This window comes from Arvicanthis niloticus, chromosome 5 (assembly GCF_011762505.2).
Source record: "Arvicanthis niloticus isolate mArvNil1 chromosome 5, mArvNil1.pat.X, whole genome shotgun sequence".
Classification (NCBI taxonomy): domain Eukaryota; kingdom Metazoa; phylum Chordata; class Mammalia; order Rodentia; family Muridae; genus Arvicanthis; species Arvicanthis niloticus.
In genome coordinates, this window is record NC_047662.1 from 13,081,619 (window position 1) to 13,098,611 (window position 16,993).

The window sequence follows — 16,993 nt, forward strand, 5'->3', positions numbered from 1 at the left end:
CACCTCCCTCACCCCCCGCACTATCAGGCCCCGCCCCTTCGCCACGCCCTAAGATGTCCGGGCTTCGCCCCGCCCGCTGGCGCTGCACTCAAGCCCCGCCCAGTCACTTCTCACCCGCTAAGACACGCCTCACAAGAGAATGCTTCTCCCCCTAATACCGACCCCTCCTCGCCTCATAGACCAGCACTCCGCCCTATCGAGGGCCTTAGCCCCGCCCCGAGACCCGCCCTCCCACTCCACTGCTCTTTCCTTTGTCCCCGCCTCCAGGACCCGCCCCCATCTAGCTATTCCATTCCTCCTCTAGTCCCGCACTCAGGCCCCACCCCCACTCCTTTCCCTGCAGCGCTATTCCGTCAAGCCCCTCCTTTGCCCAGCTCTTTGACCCGCCCCCCGCTCCCTCGCCCCTCCTCTAACAGCTAAACGTAACATTGCTCCGCCCCTCATGCGACCCACGTGACTTTCCGTGCCGCCTTCACATCCCACTCTTCCTCCCAGGACCTCTTTAGGGCTTCAAGCCTTGTGGTCCCCTTGCTACCTTGCACCCGTTTGCTGGTTCTGCTTAGCGGTGGTTGTACCTTTTCCCCTCGAGCGGCGACTCCGCTACCAAAATTCACAGTGACCCTCCTTCTACAGATACTCAAAGGATCACGAGAGGAAAGGGAAGGAAACCGTGTCTAGCCGTCTGTCCTACATCTTTAAAGTCCCTTGCCGGCCATGGCTTTCTTCTAACGCCCCTCAGCTGCGGCTAGTAAAACCTTTCGCCGCCTGTTGTTTCGCGCTATCGTGCTTCATTGGACTAAACACACACAGATTTCCATCTCGCTCTTTTTCTCTCCTCAGCACCTCCTTCAGAGAAACTGCCAGGAATCTATTCCTCTGTTCTCTCAATTTTGTACCATTCATTTCCACGACTTAAAAGTAATCGAACGGGGCTGAAGAGATGGCTCAGTGGTTAAAAGCACTGGCTGCTCTTTCAGAGGTCCTAAGTTCAGTTCCCAGCCACCATATATGGTGACTCCCAACCATCTATAATGGGATCTGATTTCCTTTTCTAGTGTGCATGAGACAGAATACTCATACATACACTAAATAAACAATTAAAAAATTAAAAGTAATTGGGCATTGTGCTAACCACTTACGCTATTCTCTCTGCTAGCCTTATGTTATTATTCCTCCCATATTCCTGACTGGGATATAGACAGCTGTGGACATGTGTCAGGGATCTCACAGCTTGACCCCCAACAGAGGCATCTGAGATTCAAACCCAAACTAGAATAGACCCTAAGCCAAGAATCCACCTTGGAATATGTCAAGAGATGATATTACACTTGCTTCCCGATTTTGGCATCAGGCAATACTTCCTTCCATAAAATAGGATGAACTTTCAGGATGAACAGCTGAGGTGAATTTACAAACAGGAAATCTGGGGAGAGCAGAAACAAGAAACTCAAAGGGGATTAGTTGCCTCAAAGCAAAGGAGAGTCGCCATATTGGCTAAAACTGTTTGGTTTGGGAATTTGGCAGTTATCTCTGTCACCGGATTTCTCAGATGGTTAAATAACCTAGTTTCAGCTTGGTAAAAATAAACATGAGTTAGTGCACATTAGTCTGCCGGTGTTAGTGCAGAAGCTCAATCCAAAACAACTATGTATTATATATATATATATATATATATATATATATATATATATATATATATGTGTGTGTGTGTGTGTGTATGTGTATGTGTGTGTGTGTATACACACACATATATGTATATAGTGACCATGGTTGGTCACTATACATGGTATATACATATATATACACTTGTATATATGTATATAATATGTATGTGTGTATACATATGTGTATATATACATATGTATATATATGTATATACCATGTATAGTGACCATGGTCACTCGAGCAGCAAAGCCTTAGGCATGGACGGCTAGTAGAGTTCAGTGATAGAATGCTTGCCTAGCATGCATGAGGTCCTTCACTTTATTACCCACACTGGCGCAGGTTGGAGGCGGTGAGGATAGTGACAGGTTTTAGCTTCGTTTTTTTATTTATTTTGCAACCAACTATTCAATTACTTACTGGCAGCTTGTACAAACCAAGTGATAAATTTCTGAACAAAAAAAAGAGACTCTACCTACAGGAGCTTACATTCCTGAAAGAGTTAGAATAAATGTATAAAAAATAGAGCCGGGCATGGTAGTGCAGGCTTTTAATCCCAGCACTCTTTTGGGAGACAGAGGCAGGCAGATCTAGTGAGTATGAGGCCACCCTGGTTCACCTAACAAGTTCCAGGCCAGCGAGGGTTACACAGTGAGACCCTGTCTCAAAAACGAACAACAAAAACAGTATGCTAGGTAAGTGATAAAAAGCAACCAATTACGTAAGAACTCACTCAACACGAGGCATGGAATAGAAAATATATCCCCAAGAGCCCTTGGTCGCGGGCGCAAAAAAATAAAAAAATAAAAAAATAAAAGTCAGCCTTATTTCACCACGCCCTCTTCCCCTAGTTCTTGTCTAAATCCCAGTCTAGAACTTTCTTGGGTTGATATACAGAATTTGGAGTCTTGGATTCTAAGCTTTGGGCAAGTCTTTGGCCCTCTCCGAACTTCAGTATATGACGAGGTTGAACTAAGTAGAATCCCTAAGGTCGGCTCAAACTCTGACGCTTTAGGATTCTATGAATAGGGTCAAAGTGAACTGGGACCAGCGACTGCGTCCCCGTCCTAGCAACAGTTGCTAGATGTGGGCCATCTTCTGGCAACCAGTGGAAACCCCTCCCCGGTTCCCGGAGGTCTTCCTGGTATCCCGTGATGCATAGCGACTCCGCCTCGCTAGAAGGCACGCTCTGGCCTCGCTGGTCAAGATCAAGCTTTCAGACCCAGCCAGAGAGCGCTCTCCGTTCCTATAGCAACCGCGCCCGATCGATGTGCCTACGGAGAACGTCAGGGCCAAAATAGATTCGCCGAGTGTGCGGCCTAAACCCCCATCTGTGCGCTCATTGCAGGCGCGGTGTCTTTAAGTGACACGTGACTGCCCCGGGCCTGGGCCCCGCCTCTTTCCCCTCCCCAGGTGCTCTGGTGTGGACTGGAAGCGCCGGCCCCGGCGGATTCACTGGAGCACGGACGCTGCGGCCGGTTGGGCCGGTGCCCTTTCCCGGTAACTCCTTCTCGGCGTGACGCGCGAACACGGCGGGGCCCTGCAGGCTGGGGATCTCCCGTCAGATCCTCCGCGACCTCAGCCCGCGCTGGGCCCGGGGGGACCCGGGAGCCGACAGGAACCGGGGCGGCGGGGGAGGGGGCCGCCTCCCAGAAGGTCGCGACCCGGGTGGCCGCGGAGTCGGGACTTGGTCCTGCGGAGCATCTGGGGAGCCTCCGCCGCCTGCGTTTCGGGGATGCCGAGGGCTACCTGTTGGCCAGCGCGTCCCCTCTTCTGTGGTCAGCCCCCTGGAGCTGGAGAATGTCAGCCAAAAATTGTCCCCACCTCACCCACTCCCGCAGACACTTCACCCATCCTGCTTGTGTATTCTGCTTAGTAAACCCCTTACCCACTTTATTGTAGCCCACCCCTGCCCGTGAAGATCCGGCTAGGTGCTGTTCAGTCACAACCTGTCAGCAAGAACACAGGTTTAGGTCCTAGAATGGTGGTGCACAACCCACTTCCCCCTGCAATCTGATCCCCCATCTGGGTAAGCTTAGCCTCAGAACAGGTTGTCTTAAAAGAGAAACTGGCTTGCTTGTGGATTTTTTCTTAGCATGTGTGCTGTTCTAAACAGTAGTCAACTGTCTTTACAGACTCCCAAGCAGGGTTTATGTCTTGCACTTGTCAAAATCCACCCCCCTGAGTAAGGTGTCAGCCACTGAACCTTATTTAACACTGTGTGGTCAAGATGTGACCCATGGAAACGGTGTATGTGGTATAAAAGCTCTAGCACCCTGTGTGTGCCGGCACGTGTCTCTGGGTCCATGCTATCTCCTTACCAACCAGCCAGGATTATTCCAAAACCCACACTGAATCCAGCCCCTCAGCTGAGTTGTAGTTAAAACATTTTAAAGCCATGCCTATTCTTCCAAGTCTTTCCTGTCCTCTTTAGATGGAAAACGAAATGCTTTCTTTTAACCACTTCTTCATATCTGAAGTTTCCGTGGTCAATAACCAAACTGCTCACTGGATTAAAGTACTGCTTCTCATTTTCTTGTTTGAATGAATGTGGTAAAAAAAAGAAAATTAATAATAATAGCAGGCTTCTGAATACTACTGCACAGTTATTTTTTAAGGTGTTTTACTTTCATATCTATTTAGTGCCCAGGATTGCCACAATGATCCCAGAATGTAATTTAGTACATGATAAATCATGATAAATTTGCAAGCTGGTTTGACATGTTCTCAGCCACTCTGAAGCCAATTATTTTAAGTTTGTTACTATGGTAGATGAAATGGTGCATTTGAGATGTCGTCTCCTGGATATACTAAATATATTCTCATAGTCACCGCTTATTTCAGAGCGTTCGTTTTCAGTCATTTTAAAAGGGCTTTTTCTAATCTATTATGGCTTGTCTTTTTTTAATTTATAATAGTTCTTTAATTTATAATAGTTCTATGTGATATTCAAAAATAGTGGTTGTATTTTTTTTAAGATGGGGTCAACTAGATTGACACATTCTCCTTTTAAAAATCTGTTTAGTTCTCATCTGAACATCTTTATTCCCCCCCCCCAAAAAAAAAAAAAACAAAAAACATGACCCTTCAGGTTCCTGTCTCTTGAACTTAAAACTACCTCTTAATCATTTCAGCTCTGGGAAGGAAGAGAGATGGAATTGAAAAGGTTGGGCGTTTCCTGGCAATTCTTGGTAGTTCTGGTTCTGATCCTGCAAAGCCTGTCTGCGTTGGATTTTGACCCATACAGAGTCCTAGGGGTCAGTCGCACAGCCAGCCAGGCTGACATTAAAAAGGCATACAAGAAGCTCGCTCGGGAATGGTAGGTGAAACCAAGAATGGAAGTTTAACGTCTGCTAAGCAGTCAGCAGTTGGCTGATGCCTCAAATAAGGATGACTTGTCTGTTCTGTGTTGAGTGTATTTGTAGACCTGTCTAGAGTATTGAGGGGTCAGCTAACGGTCCATGTTCCATCTTTTTTAGTGGTTCAAAGTTTGTGTTTACTTTGGCACACAACCCTTCAGGAATACTATAGCTTAGAGCATTCTCTTAGATACTGTTAGGACATTTAATGTCTAAGTAAGAAGTAACTTGATTTTAAAAAAAAAAAAAAAAAACGGAAGTGCACAAGATATCCTACACTTATGATCCCAGCACTTTGGTGGCAGAGGCAGGAGGCTCACCTACCCGTAGCTGAGGTCAGCCTGGGCTTCCTGGCAAGCTCCACGCTCACTAGAACAGCAATTCTCCACCTGTGAGTCACAGCCCCTTTGGGGGTCAAACAACCCGTCCAGGGATCACCTAAGACCATCAGAAAACAGATGTTTACCTTACAACTCGTAACAGTAGTAAAAGTACAGTTACAAAGTAGCAACAAAAGTAACTTGAAGGTGGGGGGGGGGTCATACCATGAGGATCTATGTTAAAGGGTCACAGGTTAGGAAGGTTGAGAACCATTGGCAAATAAGGAAGCAGCAATGACCAGTAATGAACCGCCCTCGTGGGTTATGTAGAGGAATTCTGGTGTTTAAACATTTTTTTCCTTTCTGTTTGAGAGAGAGTGTATGTGAGAGAGTTTGTCTGTGTGTGTATGTGTGCTGGGGGGGTGGGGTGGTGGTGGGGAGGTTGCTTCTCTGTGAAGCTCTGACTGTCCTGGAACTCTTTGTATGTAGACCAGACTGGCCTTGAACTCAGAGATTCACCCATCTCTCCTCCCTAATGCTGAGATTAAAGGTATGGTGCTGCCACCACTCAGCTTTTTTGTTTTGGGTTTTTGCTTTTTTTGGTAATATTTTATCTTTAATTATGTGTATATCTCAAAAGAGACTGCCGAACGTGCTGGAGATGGAGTTATGGGGAGTCGGGGCTTGCCTGATATGGGCACTGGAACTAAACCTTGGTCCTCTGGAAGAGCAGCAAGTGCTCTTAACCACTGAGCCAGCTCTCCAGCCCCTAGAAAGCAATTCTTTATGGGTATAAATGCTACAGGGAACATACAGTTCTGTTCTCTAAATCTCTAAGCTTTTAAAACGTTTAGAATATGTACTTTGGCCTCTAATTTTAAGAGATTCAAGAAGCAAGTGTATTACTTTTTAAAGACATTTTAAGAGAATTACAGAACTTTTTGAGACAGAAGTCTTAGTGTGTAGCCCTGCCTGGCCTAGAACTCAGTATGTAGACCAGACTGGCCCTGAACTCACAGCGATCCCCCTGCCTCTTGAGTGCTAGGTGTACTCATGAGAGCACTCACAATTTGACCTGTTATCAGGATTATAATTACTAGGGAACAGTTAGTGTTAAACTTACTTTGGGCAAACTTTTCCCCGTACAACTTCAGCCAATGAAGGACAGGTGTTAAGTAGCTGCAGAGAGAGTAGCTAGAGGACCATTGTCAAATGCCTACTGCACGATCACCTCCAGGTTCTGGGTCTCATTGTACCCGTTTGACTAACCCTTGAAAGAGATGCTTCAACCTGATTTACAGATGGGGAGTCAAATCGCAGAGTTGGCAACCCTGCATTGCCCCTCACTCCCACAGCTTGTTCCCACGCTGTCAGTCAGTTCCTGTTGGCACTTGACTTTGCAATCACTGCCCATCTGCACTTGGGTAAAAGTGAACTGGTTCGTGCTTTGGCATGAAATAGTGTCAAGTTGGACAGCCACAAAGCTGCCTAACGCAAAGAATCTGTAACCTTGCATATAACCTGGCTCTGACTGACCGGATTTTCCCTCACCGAGCAGACTTAGCTTGATTTTAAACTAACTGTGGTAAAGGTAAAAGGTAGAAAGAATGTTATGAATAATATTTGGGGCTATATTCATATCATGAGGAATCTAGAATTGGATGCTGGAAATATCATGTCGAATAATGCATGGCCTCTTTCCAGCAGTTCTCTCTGCCAAATTGGCTTTCAGTAATACTTTAGGTCCCTGCCTCTCTCTACTTCAAGCAAACGACAGTCTGTGGTTAGTTCATAACTAACAGCCTTCCTTGCACAAGGCATCTAGAACGGTAGCTTAAGGATGTGGGCCTCCTTCAGTGGACAGCTGTGACCTTTATGTCTCAAGTTTTAAGGGGTGTTCACTGTTGGCTACATGCCCTTGTCTTCCTGCAGGAGTCTCTTGGAGTAATTCATAGCTGTACAAATGAACGGTGTTGGTTTTGTGCAGTGAATTTGAATTTTCACCTGTGTATTTGTACCGTCTTCCTATTTTCTACTGTTTGGGCCTACGAAGTGTTTTCTCACTTGCTTTAGTCTATCCCCTCTGGGTGGTTTCATAGTAACATTGAAAGTGGCTTTATAGCCCCTCTTGACTTCCAGAAAGAGGCATAGCAGGGAGAAATGATAGCACTTGGACCATGTTTTCTCAAGTGCTTTCCTGAGTGTTAGTGTTTCTTAGACCTCACCAAAAAAATGCCTGGTGAAACCATGTGAAATGACTAGTTTTTTCTGTCAGGAAAACTGTATTTCTCTCTCATGAATTACATCTTATCATGGGTTTGCCATCTGTGTTAGCAAAATACCAAGGGCCTGCCTCTAGGAGAAGCAGGCTGGTGTACCACGGTTTGCTCAGCCAGAGCACATCAGTCTTGATCACTCACAGTTACTTCTTTGCATCTTCGTTTTTATTCCTTTAGAGGTCACAATGAGTTGGTTGAGCCCATACACAGTATTTTCTTCACTTCACTTTGAAATGGAAAGTTTGTCTGGCATACGGCAGACTTTCTCATCTGAATCTGTCTCATTCACTGAACACAGCATTGGACGGTGCTCACCTAGGGCTGAACTTCCCTTCTCCAAGTATTTGCAACTTGGAGAGGTCTTCCACCTTCAGGAAAGCTCTCCTTAGCAGCTCAAACTGTTGGGTGCTCCCTGAGTTCTCAGCTAACCTGCCCCGCCCAGCTGCCACTAACCCTGTGCCTCAGGCTCCTCCTGTGAAGCCCCTCCTCCCTTCCTGTCCCCAGCAGCACCTTGTCAGCATCTGCAGGTGTGCACACTTGATCCGCTCATCCCCGACCTGAGTTTGAATAGTGAAAGCTTATATTTTAGTCAGTGGGAAACACACTTTGGGCCCCGTTCCCTTAAGTCCCGTTGCATTTGATGTGCCTACCCGATGTTTATTTTTTAACCTTACTCATATTTATGGCAAGGATGCAGTGGTTAAGGGCAGGGTGATGTCCAAGTTCAAGCCATTTGAAGTTCCTTGTTTTTAGAGAGAATAGAATGGAGATAAAGCCCTGCTCTGATGAGTTTAGTGACTTGTAGATTATTTTACTTTAGTGCCTTTGGTGTGTTGTTGATCTTTTCTGTTTCCCTGTGAACTGTTTTTCTTTTTCTTTTTTTCCTTTTTTTTTTTTTTTTTTTTTTTTTTAGATTTATTTATAGCCAGGCAGTGGTGGTGCACTCCTTTAATCCCAGCACTTGGGAGGCAGAGGCAGGCAAATTTCTGAGTTCGAGGCTATACAGAGAAACCCTGTCTCAAAAAAACAAAAACAAAAAAAAAAAAAAAAAAAGATTTATTTATTTACTTTATGTATGTGAGTACACAGTAGGTGTCTTCAGAACAGTGCATCGGATCCCATTACAGATGGTTGTGAGCCACCGTGTGGTTGCTGGGAATTGAACTCAGGACCTCTGGAAGAGCAGTCAGGGCTGAACATTCCTCCAGCCCTGTAAATTGTTTTCCTTCCCAGAGTCTTTGCTAGAAGAAATTTCATAAGGTTGGCATAAGCAATTTTCTGAAGTGTAAATGGGGTAAGCCCCGGTGGTACACGCCTTTAGTCCCAGTACTCTGGGGGCAGAAGCAGGAGGATCTCTGTGAGTTTAAGGCCAGCTTTGTCCACAAAGAATTTCAGGACATCCAGGGCTACATAGAGGGACCTGCCTCAAAAGAACAGCAAAGAATAAATGGGGCTGGGCGTGGTAGAACAGGCCTGTGGTCCAGCTCTCATAATGCTGAGGCAGGGGGTTGAAGAGTCTGAAGCCAGCCTGAGCTATATACTGAGCTTCTGCGTCAAATAGACAGTCTCTTCATACTGTGACCATTGAAAGGCTTTGTGAAAGTCTGATTTCAGTCTTAGGGGGCAGCAAGGAAGCAAATGTGGCTCGTCCCTGCTCTCCAGAAAATGTCTAGAACTGCCAGTGGGAGGAGGTGCAGACCTGCAGTTCCACACTTGGAGGTAGATGCAGGAAGCTCTGGAGTTTAAGCCAGCCCCGGGTACCTGAGACCCAGTCTCAGAAAATAGTCTTAGTTCCCAAAGACAACATGACTACAAACATGAGAAGATGCAGGATGAAACGCTTCACTGGGGAATAGCAGGTGCCAGCTAGTTGTGAGACTAGCTGAAGTAGCCTTGTGTGGACCCTCGGCTTTCTCTCAGTTCACACACGGCCTTGAAATTGTTACCCACGTGTGGGGGAAAGTAGCCAGTCAGAGGCCGGAGTGAGTCAGCTGGGCAGGACAAACACTGGGGTTCTGACCCGAAAAAGGCATCACCTCATACTGCAGCTTTGGCTGCCTGCGTTCAGGAAAACCAAACCAAGCCAAGTCAAGCCCAGCCAAGCCCCTGCAGGATGCACTTACACAGGGAGGGAGCACTCCTTGCCAGGTCAGCAGGAATAATTGATGTAGCCTGAGCCAGAGTGAATCATGCTTGGAAAGAGGGTGAGGGTGCACGTGTGTCACCTCTCCTCAGCAGCGGGCTGTGGTGTTCTCTGATGCTTTGGAAATGTGCCCAGCTGGAGCATCTTGAGAGGAAATTGCCTCTGTTAAAGTTGTTTTGTTTTATGGTTGTGTGTTTCTACCATTTATTGTAGGAAACAGTCCTCACCAAACAACCTTCTCCTCACTGCTGATGTTGTGTGAGGTTATAAGATGGCTGCGTATAAAACATTCTCATGGCTACCTCTGTGTTTCAGGCATCCTGACAAAAACAAAGACCCTGGAGCAGAGGACAGGTTCATTCAGATCAGCAAGGCTTACGAGGTACAGTGTTGGCCGTACGGGCCATTCGTTAGCTCCTAGAAAATGGGGTGGAGGGGCTGGAGATGTCTCAGGACCTCAGCCATGCAAGCAGGAGGTGCACTGTTGAGATCTGCAGAACCCACACAGATGCCACCTACATCCACGCTCACAAGGCTGAGCAAGACTCCCTGGTCCAGCTGCCGAGCTAGATCAGCCTTATCCGAGAGCTCCTGGTTAAGACAAGAGACTCTGCTTCAAAGAGTAAGGTGGAGGGTGACTGCGCAAAACTCCTGACATTGGCCTTGGGTCTCCTCGAGCACGTGGGCTCACATGCATGCGAACAGAGATGCGAATGCATACACAAAGCAAAATAAAGGGAAAGCAGGCCCGAGCTGATGAGTTCTGCATCTCAGCAGGGCAGGTTCTCCACAGGCAGCCCCAGTTTCTTCCTAATGTTAGAGAAAATATCTCTGCTCCCAACCCCCACATGTAGAAGCAAGTGCCTGAACATTGTTGCTCCTGGAAAACCCGGCCCACTTTGAAAGCTTTAATAGAGATTGTGCACTTACTCTGACAGATGTCTGTCCTGACTGTAGACACACAGGCTAAAGAGTCTCACACCAGTTTGCCTGGTTACACAAGGCTGCAAATAACTAAAACACAAGATTTAACACACACGTTTAAACACACATTGGTAAGGCTCCAGCATGTCAGATTAAGAAGCACAGCCTAAGATCTGCATAAGCAGTGGGCCCCTGGCTGCCTGATTTGTTAGGGTAATGTATTTCAGCAGACAGTAACTCATCACCCTAAAAAGATGATTGAATTTTAGTCTTCAAAGCTAGATTTCAATAAAGCAAAGTTGGTGGTGAGACAGATCAGTGGGTAAGGGCACCTGCTGGCCAGCCCAAAGGCCTGTGTTCGACCCCAGGCCCTGTGATGGAAGGAGAGAACTGACTCCTACAAGGTGTCCTCTGACTTCACCCCTCTGTTCTGGCAGACATGAAATAAGCATAGAAGCGAAAGCCGAGGTCAGCTCATGCATAAGGCCCTAGACTACGCTTTGGTTACCTTTTGATGTTCATGGCTACCGTACCTTGGTCCAAATGATTTTATCTCCAGTGGTGCGGCCAGGGTAATGTTCTGTGATAGATCCTGGTGATGTGCTATGTCCGAACTTATCTGGTGTTTACTGGGATGGTTGACAGCTTTGACGTCAACATGAGGGTGACGATCTCACCAAATGAACTCTGGGAGTTTTAATGTGTCTGTTAGGGAGTTGGAGATGAACTTGTTCACTCTGGGCATGTGTGTACCTTCTGGGCTTACATGTGCCACAGCACTGGTATAGAGGTCAGAGGAAAACTTGCTGAGTGGGCTCTCTGCCTGTGGATTTACGAATGGTTAGATCGTTCCCTTCCTCCCCAGCCCCCCAGCCTTGCTGGAGGTTGAACCTAGCGCCCCTACTAGACATTTCTGAGAAACAGGCTTCCATCTTTCACATTGTTTACAGAAAAGCCATTTAGGGCTGGAGTGTGGCTCAGTGGTTAAGGCTTTGCCAAGTGTGCACAGCCTGGCTTCAGTCCTCAGTCCTGAAGGGAAAGCAGTGAGGAAGGAGAGCCCTTTCGTAAGCCACCTGCCTCGCCCTTTGGACTCCTCCTCCTCCTTCCTTACAGATTCTGTCCAATGAGGAAAAGAGGACAAACTACGACCACTATGGTGATGCCGGCGAGAACCAAGGCTATCAGAAGCAGCAGCGCGAGTATCGCTTCCGCCATTTCCATGAGAACTTCTATTTTGATGAGTCCTTTTTTCACTTCCCCTTCAACTCGGAGCGGCGGGACTCAATCGATGAGAAGTACTTGTTGCACTTTTCACACTACGTGAATGAAGTGGTTCCCGATAGCTTCAAAAAGCCCTACCTCATTAAGATCACGTCCGATTGGTGCTTTAGCTGTATCCATATTGAGCCTGTCTGGAAAGAAGTGGTCCAGGAACTGGAAGGACTGGGTAAGTCATTCCATTGGGAAACACTTAAATAGAAGGTGACCCTTTTTTCTTTTTAAGATTTATATGTTTTATGTATATGCTTATTCACCCACATGTATGTACATAAATACATATATGTGCATACACTGCATGTAAGCGGTGCCCATGGAGACCAGAAGAGAGCATGTATCCCCAGGAGCTGGCGTTAGAGGTAGTTCTAAGCTGCTCCATGGGTTTTGAGAACTGACCCAGGTCTTCCGCAAGAGCAACACGTGCTCTTTTAACTACAGAAGCACGACTGCAGCCCGTCATTCTTAAATGTGATGGGTGTTGGAGAGAGGGAGCAACCACTGTGCTTTCTTTCCCCAAGTCCACAGTGATTGATTTTCAAGGGGTATTTATGGAGAGAAGAGGTGTATTAAAATACTTTTCTTTTTCTTTCCTTTTTAAATGTGTATTCATGTTTTGCCTACATATATGTCTGTACATCATTCAGATGGCTAGTGCCTGAGAAGGTCAGAAGAGGGTATAGGGTCCCCTGGGACTGGAGTTACAGAAGGTTGTGAGCCACCAAGGGGTCCTGGGAATTGAACCGATCCTTTGCAAGAGCAAGGTGTGCTTTTACCCACTGACCTATCTTTCCAGACTATACTTTCTCAAAGGCATATACCAGTATACCTGACTCTTTCCCTTCCTTTCCTTTCCTTTTCCTTTCTTAAGTTCTCTGAAAAGAGTAGACTTCTGGAAATTGTTGGGCCATTTGTTCCAAATCAATCTTTGGTGTGCTGTGCAGAAGCAGGACGGTACTCAACTTTGGCCAAATATGACCCTGAGCCTGGATACAGTTGCTCTTGGAAGAAGCTGGGAGTACGACCATTCAGTGTAGCACAGGCAGTGGGAAGCTGTTTGCTCTCAGTGTATAATGCTCAAGGAGATGGTGATGGGCAGACGTCACTGACTTGATAGCTTCTTGGTCATGAAACGTAGACGTAGCTCTGTCTTGTGCTGTGTGAGAGTGCAGGGTGAACTGATCTGGGAGTGGTGTGATGCTAAGCCTCTGTGCACACAGGACAAAGGGCCACATTATAGTTCATATAGTTCATTTTAATGTTGCACATGTGTGTGCATGTGAGCACACACCCAGCACACATGGAGGTCAGAGGTTGACTTTTCTCTCCTTCCACCTGTGGTATCTGGGCATGGAACTGTGATCATCATGTTGACAGCAGAAGTCAAAAGATGTGAACACAGACAAGAGACCACAAGGTCAGAGATGCAGGCAATCACAGGGTCTGGAAAGAGTCCAGATGGACTTTCCCTGCAGCTTACAAAGGAAGCCAGCGCTGCTGACACCATGACTCAGCCCTGTGGGAGACATTGAGCTCATTGTCTCCAGAACTTGAAGATGAGAAGTTGGCATGGTGCGTGGTGGTCTGTTACCATGCCAAAGCAACCCATTGCTCCTGTCAGAAGGAACCTGTAGGGCTCAGGGATAAAGGAAGGTTATGAAGAACTCCCTGGGACCAGTGAGATGAGAGCAGTATGAGAGGGCTTGGTCTGGGAGACCACAGACTGGTGGTTTGAAGGGAGGGGAATTGGAACTCGGGCCTGATTGTCTCCTATCTCTGTTTTTGTGGTTGTTTGTATTAATGAGACAGGATCTGCCTATGTAGCCCTGACTGTCCAGAAACTTGCTATCTAGATCAGACTGGCCTCAAACTCACAGAAATCTGCCTGCTTCTCCTTTCCACGTGCTAGGGTGAAAGGTGTGTGCCACCATACCTGGCAAAAGCTGTCCTTTTATCTCAGCATTCATTCCGCGAGATGCTCGCAAATATGCACACATGTGTACATACACCACCAACAATAACAATACGTAATGAATATGCATGTGTGTACATACACCACCAACAATAACAATACGTAATGAATGTGCATGAGTTTGTACGTACACCACCAACAATAATAACAATATGTAATGAATATGCACGTGTGTGTACATACACCACCAATAATAACAATACATAATGAATATGCACTCGTGTGTACATGCACCACCAACAATAATAACAATATGTAATTGGGTGGAGAGCTTTAGAGAAAGACACCCAGCATCGACCCTAGCATTCTTGTGTACAAGTGCTGGTTATCACACACATATGTATACCACACAGTACACATACACGTGCATACACACACACACAAGTGTGGGTGCCATGACATATGCCATGGTGGAGTGCAGAAGCAGGTGGTCCTGAGGCTGGCTGGCCATTTATCCTAGCCTATTCAGCAGGTTCTAAGTAAAGAGAGAAACACTAACTCCAAAACTAAGGTGCATGACACCTGAGGAATGGCATAGGATTGACCTCTGCCCTTCACACACACACACACACACATACACACACACACACACACATACACACACACACACACACACGTACGCACAAACACACGCACACATGTACGCACACACAGAGTGTTAAAGTGTCAATGTGACACTAGGAAAGCAGTTGCCTTCTCCTGTCTTCTGCATAGCTTCATTGTATAGGAAAGAATTGGTTAGCTGGGTAGTGGTTCACACCTTTACCCCAGCACTCAGGAGACAGAGGCAGGCAGATTTCTGTGAGTTCAAGGCCAGCCTGGCCTATGGCCTACAGAGAGAGTTCCAGGACAGCCAGGGCTGTTACACAGAAAAACAGTCTTGGGGGGAAAAAAACAAAAAACAAAAGAAAAGAAAGAAAGAATTGGTTTAAATAGTCTGATGGGCCACTTTGAGCCACCTACTAAGTGTCCAGCTCTGTTCTGATGCTGACAATACACCAGGATCCCTCTCTTCCTTGGAGCCTTCTTTCTAGAAGAGGAAGGCCTATAAGCAGAAAGAGGTTTGTGGGTGTTGTGCTAGAGGATGGAGCAGCCATGGGGTACACTGAGTGACAGCATGCGCTCAGTCGGCTCAGCCCTTGGGTGCAGTCCACTGAGACCGTTGTGCAAACAGTAAACAGCTGTGGACAAGCAAAGTAAGTGGGAGACAGGGCATGCAGTATGTGGGGAGCACAGCTCTAATATGGGCTGAGGTAAGCCTCCCGAGAAGGACATGACATCAGTGAAGGTTGCAGAGACACCAGTGTGCCAAAGCCAAGACCTTAAAGCCGGAGCATCCTTGCATCGTCACAGATGGCCAAGAGTGCTGGGGCTGAAGCAAGCTAAGTGTGAGGAGCCAGAGGGGGAGACAGGAGCAGGGCCGCCTCACAGAGCCCTGCTGTCCTTTTTGTAGACTGGTTTCATCCCAAGTGGATGAGTACTTTGCAGGGTTTGGTCAGAGTAGTGTGACTCATTTAGAAGGAACAATCTGGTCCTATGTAAAGAACAGACTGCAACAGGAAAGACCACTTAGGAGGCCACTGCCAGTAGCCAGCCAAGAAGATGAAGAAGCTGTGTGCTGAGGTGCACCCCTATGTGTGATCCAGGAACCTGGGGAGCCAGAAGCAAGAGGATCAGGTGTTCAGGGTTATCCTTGGCTACATAGTGAGATGGGTGGAGAAGGAAGATGAGGAGGACTCTGAGAGAGGTCAAAGCTGCTGCTGCACTGGCATCTTCTGAAGAGAACCAGGAGGCTTGCTAGCAGATTGTACGTGGGTGTGAGGGACGAAGGAGAGGGGCTGTCTGTCGTTTGGACTGCGTAATGGGAGGAATGGAGCTGCCATATTTGGAAGGACAAAGGCAACACTGGAGCTTCTGTGGGAGGAGGCTAGGAGTTCAGTGGCAGGAGCTTGACACTTTCAAGCCTACCGGATACCACCACATTCTCCATATTGGCTGTTAATCTTGCACCTAGGGTAGTAGCTAGCCCTGCAGACATACCAGTTAAATGAGAGAACAAGAGAGGACCCAGTATTCAGTGAAACAAGTATCAAGTGAGAAGAACGCCAGGCCTCCTACTTTATTGCATGTGTCCTCGTGCGTACACAGACAAGGAGTGAGCAGATGGATCCCACGCTACCCACAGAGCCCTGCCGTATGTGGGCCTTGAATGGTGCTGACTGGAGTGGGGTGTGTCCACTTATAAACTGTGTATATCGTGTGTACATGGGTGGGCTCTTGAATGGTGCTGACTGGAGTGGGGTGTGTCCACTTATAAACTGTGTATATCATGTGTCTGTGGAATGCCAAAGCACTGTGTGGAGGTCAGAGAACCAATTTAGGGGCTCAGTTCTTGTTTCACACCTAGTTTTAAGACAAGGTCTCTCTTGGTTCTGCCATGCTTGTACTCGAGGATACCTAGGCCATCTCCTAGCCCCTTCTTGTACTTTGTAAAGAATTTGTAGCTATGCTGATGGCACATACTTTTAGTCCCCGACCTCAGGAGGCAAAGGCAGGTAGAGCTTTATCAGTTTGAGGCCAGCTTGGTCCACCAGCTAAGGTTGTAAAGTGAGGCCCTGTCTCAACAAAAAGAAAGTAGAAGAGGAGGAAGAGGAAGAAGAGAAAGTAAAAGAAAAGAGAACTACTGTATTTTTAGAGTTCTTTTAAATTATGTGAATGGGTATTTTGCCTGAACGTATGTCTGGGTTTTATTGTTTGAAACAGGTTGTGGTGGTTTGAGTAAGAATACCACCCATAGGCTTATATAGATTTAAATGCTTAGTCATGAGAGAGTGTCAGACCTTGAGAAGAATTAGGTATGGCCTTGTTAGAGTAGCTGTGGTTTTGTTGGAAGAGGTCTGTCACTAGGGGTGAAGGTTTCAAAAGCCCAAGCCAGGCCCAGTGGCTCTCTCTTCCTGCTGCCTCCATACTCCAATGTAAAACTCTCAGCCACTTCTGCACTCTGTCTGTCTGCTGCTCCCATGAACCTGCGGTGATTACAATGGACTAAACCTCTGAAA

General features: G+C 46.9%; 1 protein-coding gene across 2 annotated transcripts in view; it reads left to right on the forward strand.

The window, feature by feature from the left end:
- Positions 1–3,025: 3,025 nt before the first annotated feature.
- The window catches only part of Dnajc16 (DnaJ heat shock protein family (Hsp40) member C16), a 32,220-nt gene continuing 18,252 nt past the window's right edge, over positions 3,026–16,993 (forward strand). Inside the window, exons 1-4 of one of the 2 annotated variants that reach the window (XM_034502503.2) lie at positions 3,026–3,162; positions 4,797–4,981; positions 10,079–10,145; positions 11,801–12,134. In XM_034502503.2, the coding sequence (XP_034358394.1) occupies positions 4,815–4,981; positions 10,079–10,145; positions 11,801–12,134 (568 nt within the window). In that variant the 5' untranslated portion in view covers positions 3,026–3,162; positions 4,797–4,814. Of the gene's footprint in view, positions 3,163–3,578; positions 3,692–4,796; positions 4,982–10,078; positions 10,146–11,800; positions 12,135–16,993 lie in introns of those variants that run through there. The other variant, XM_076933813.1, reaches the window with a different exon arrangement.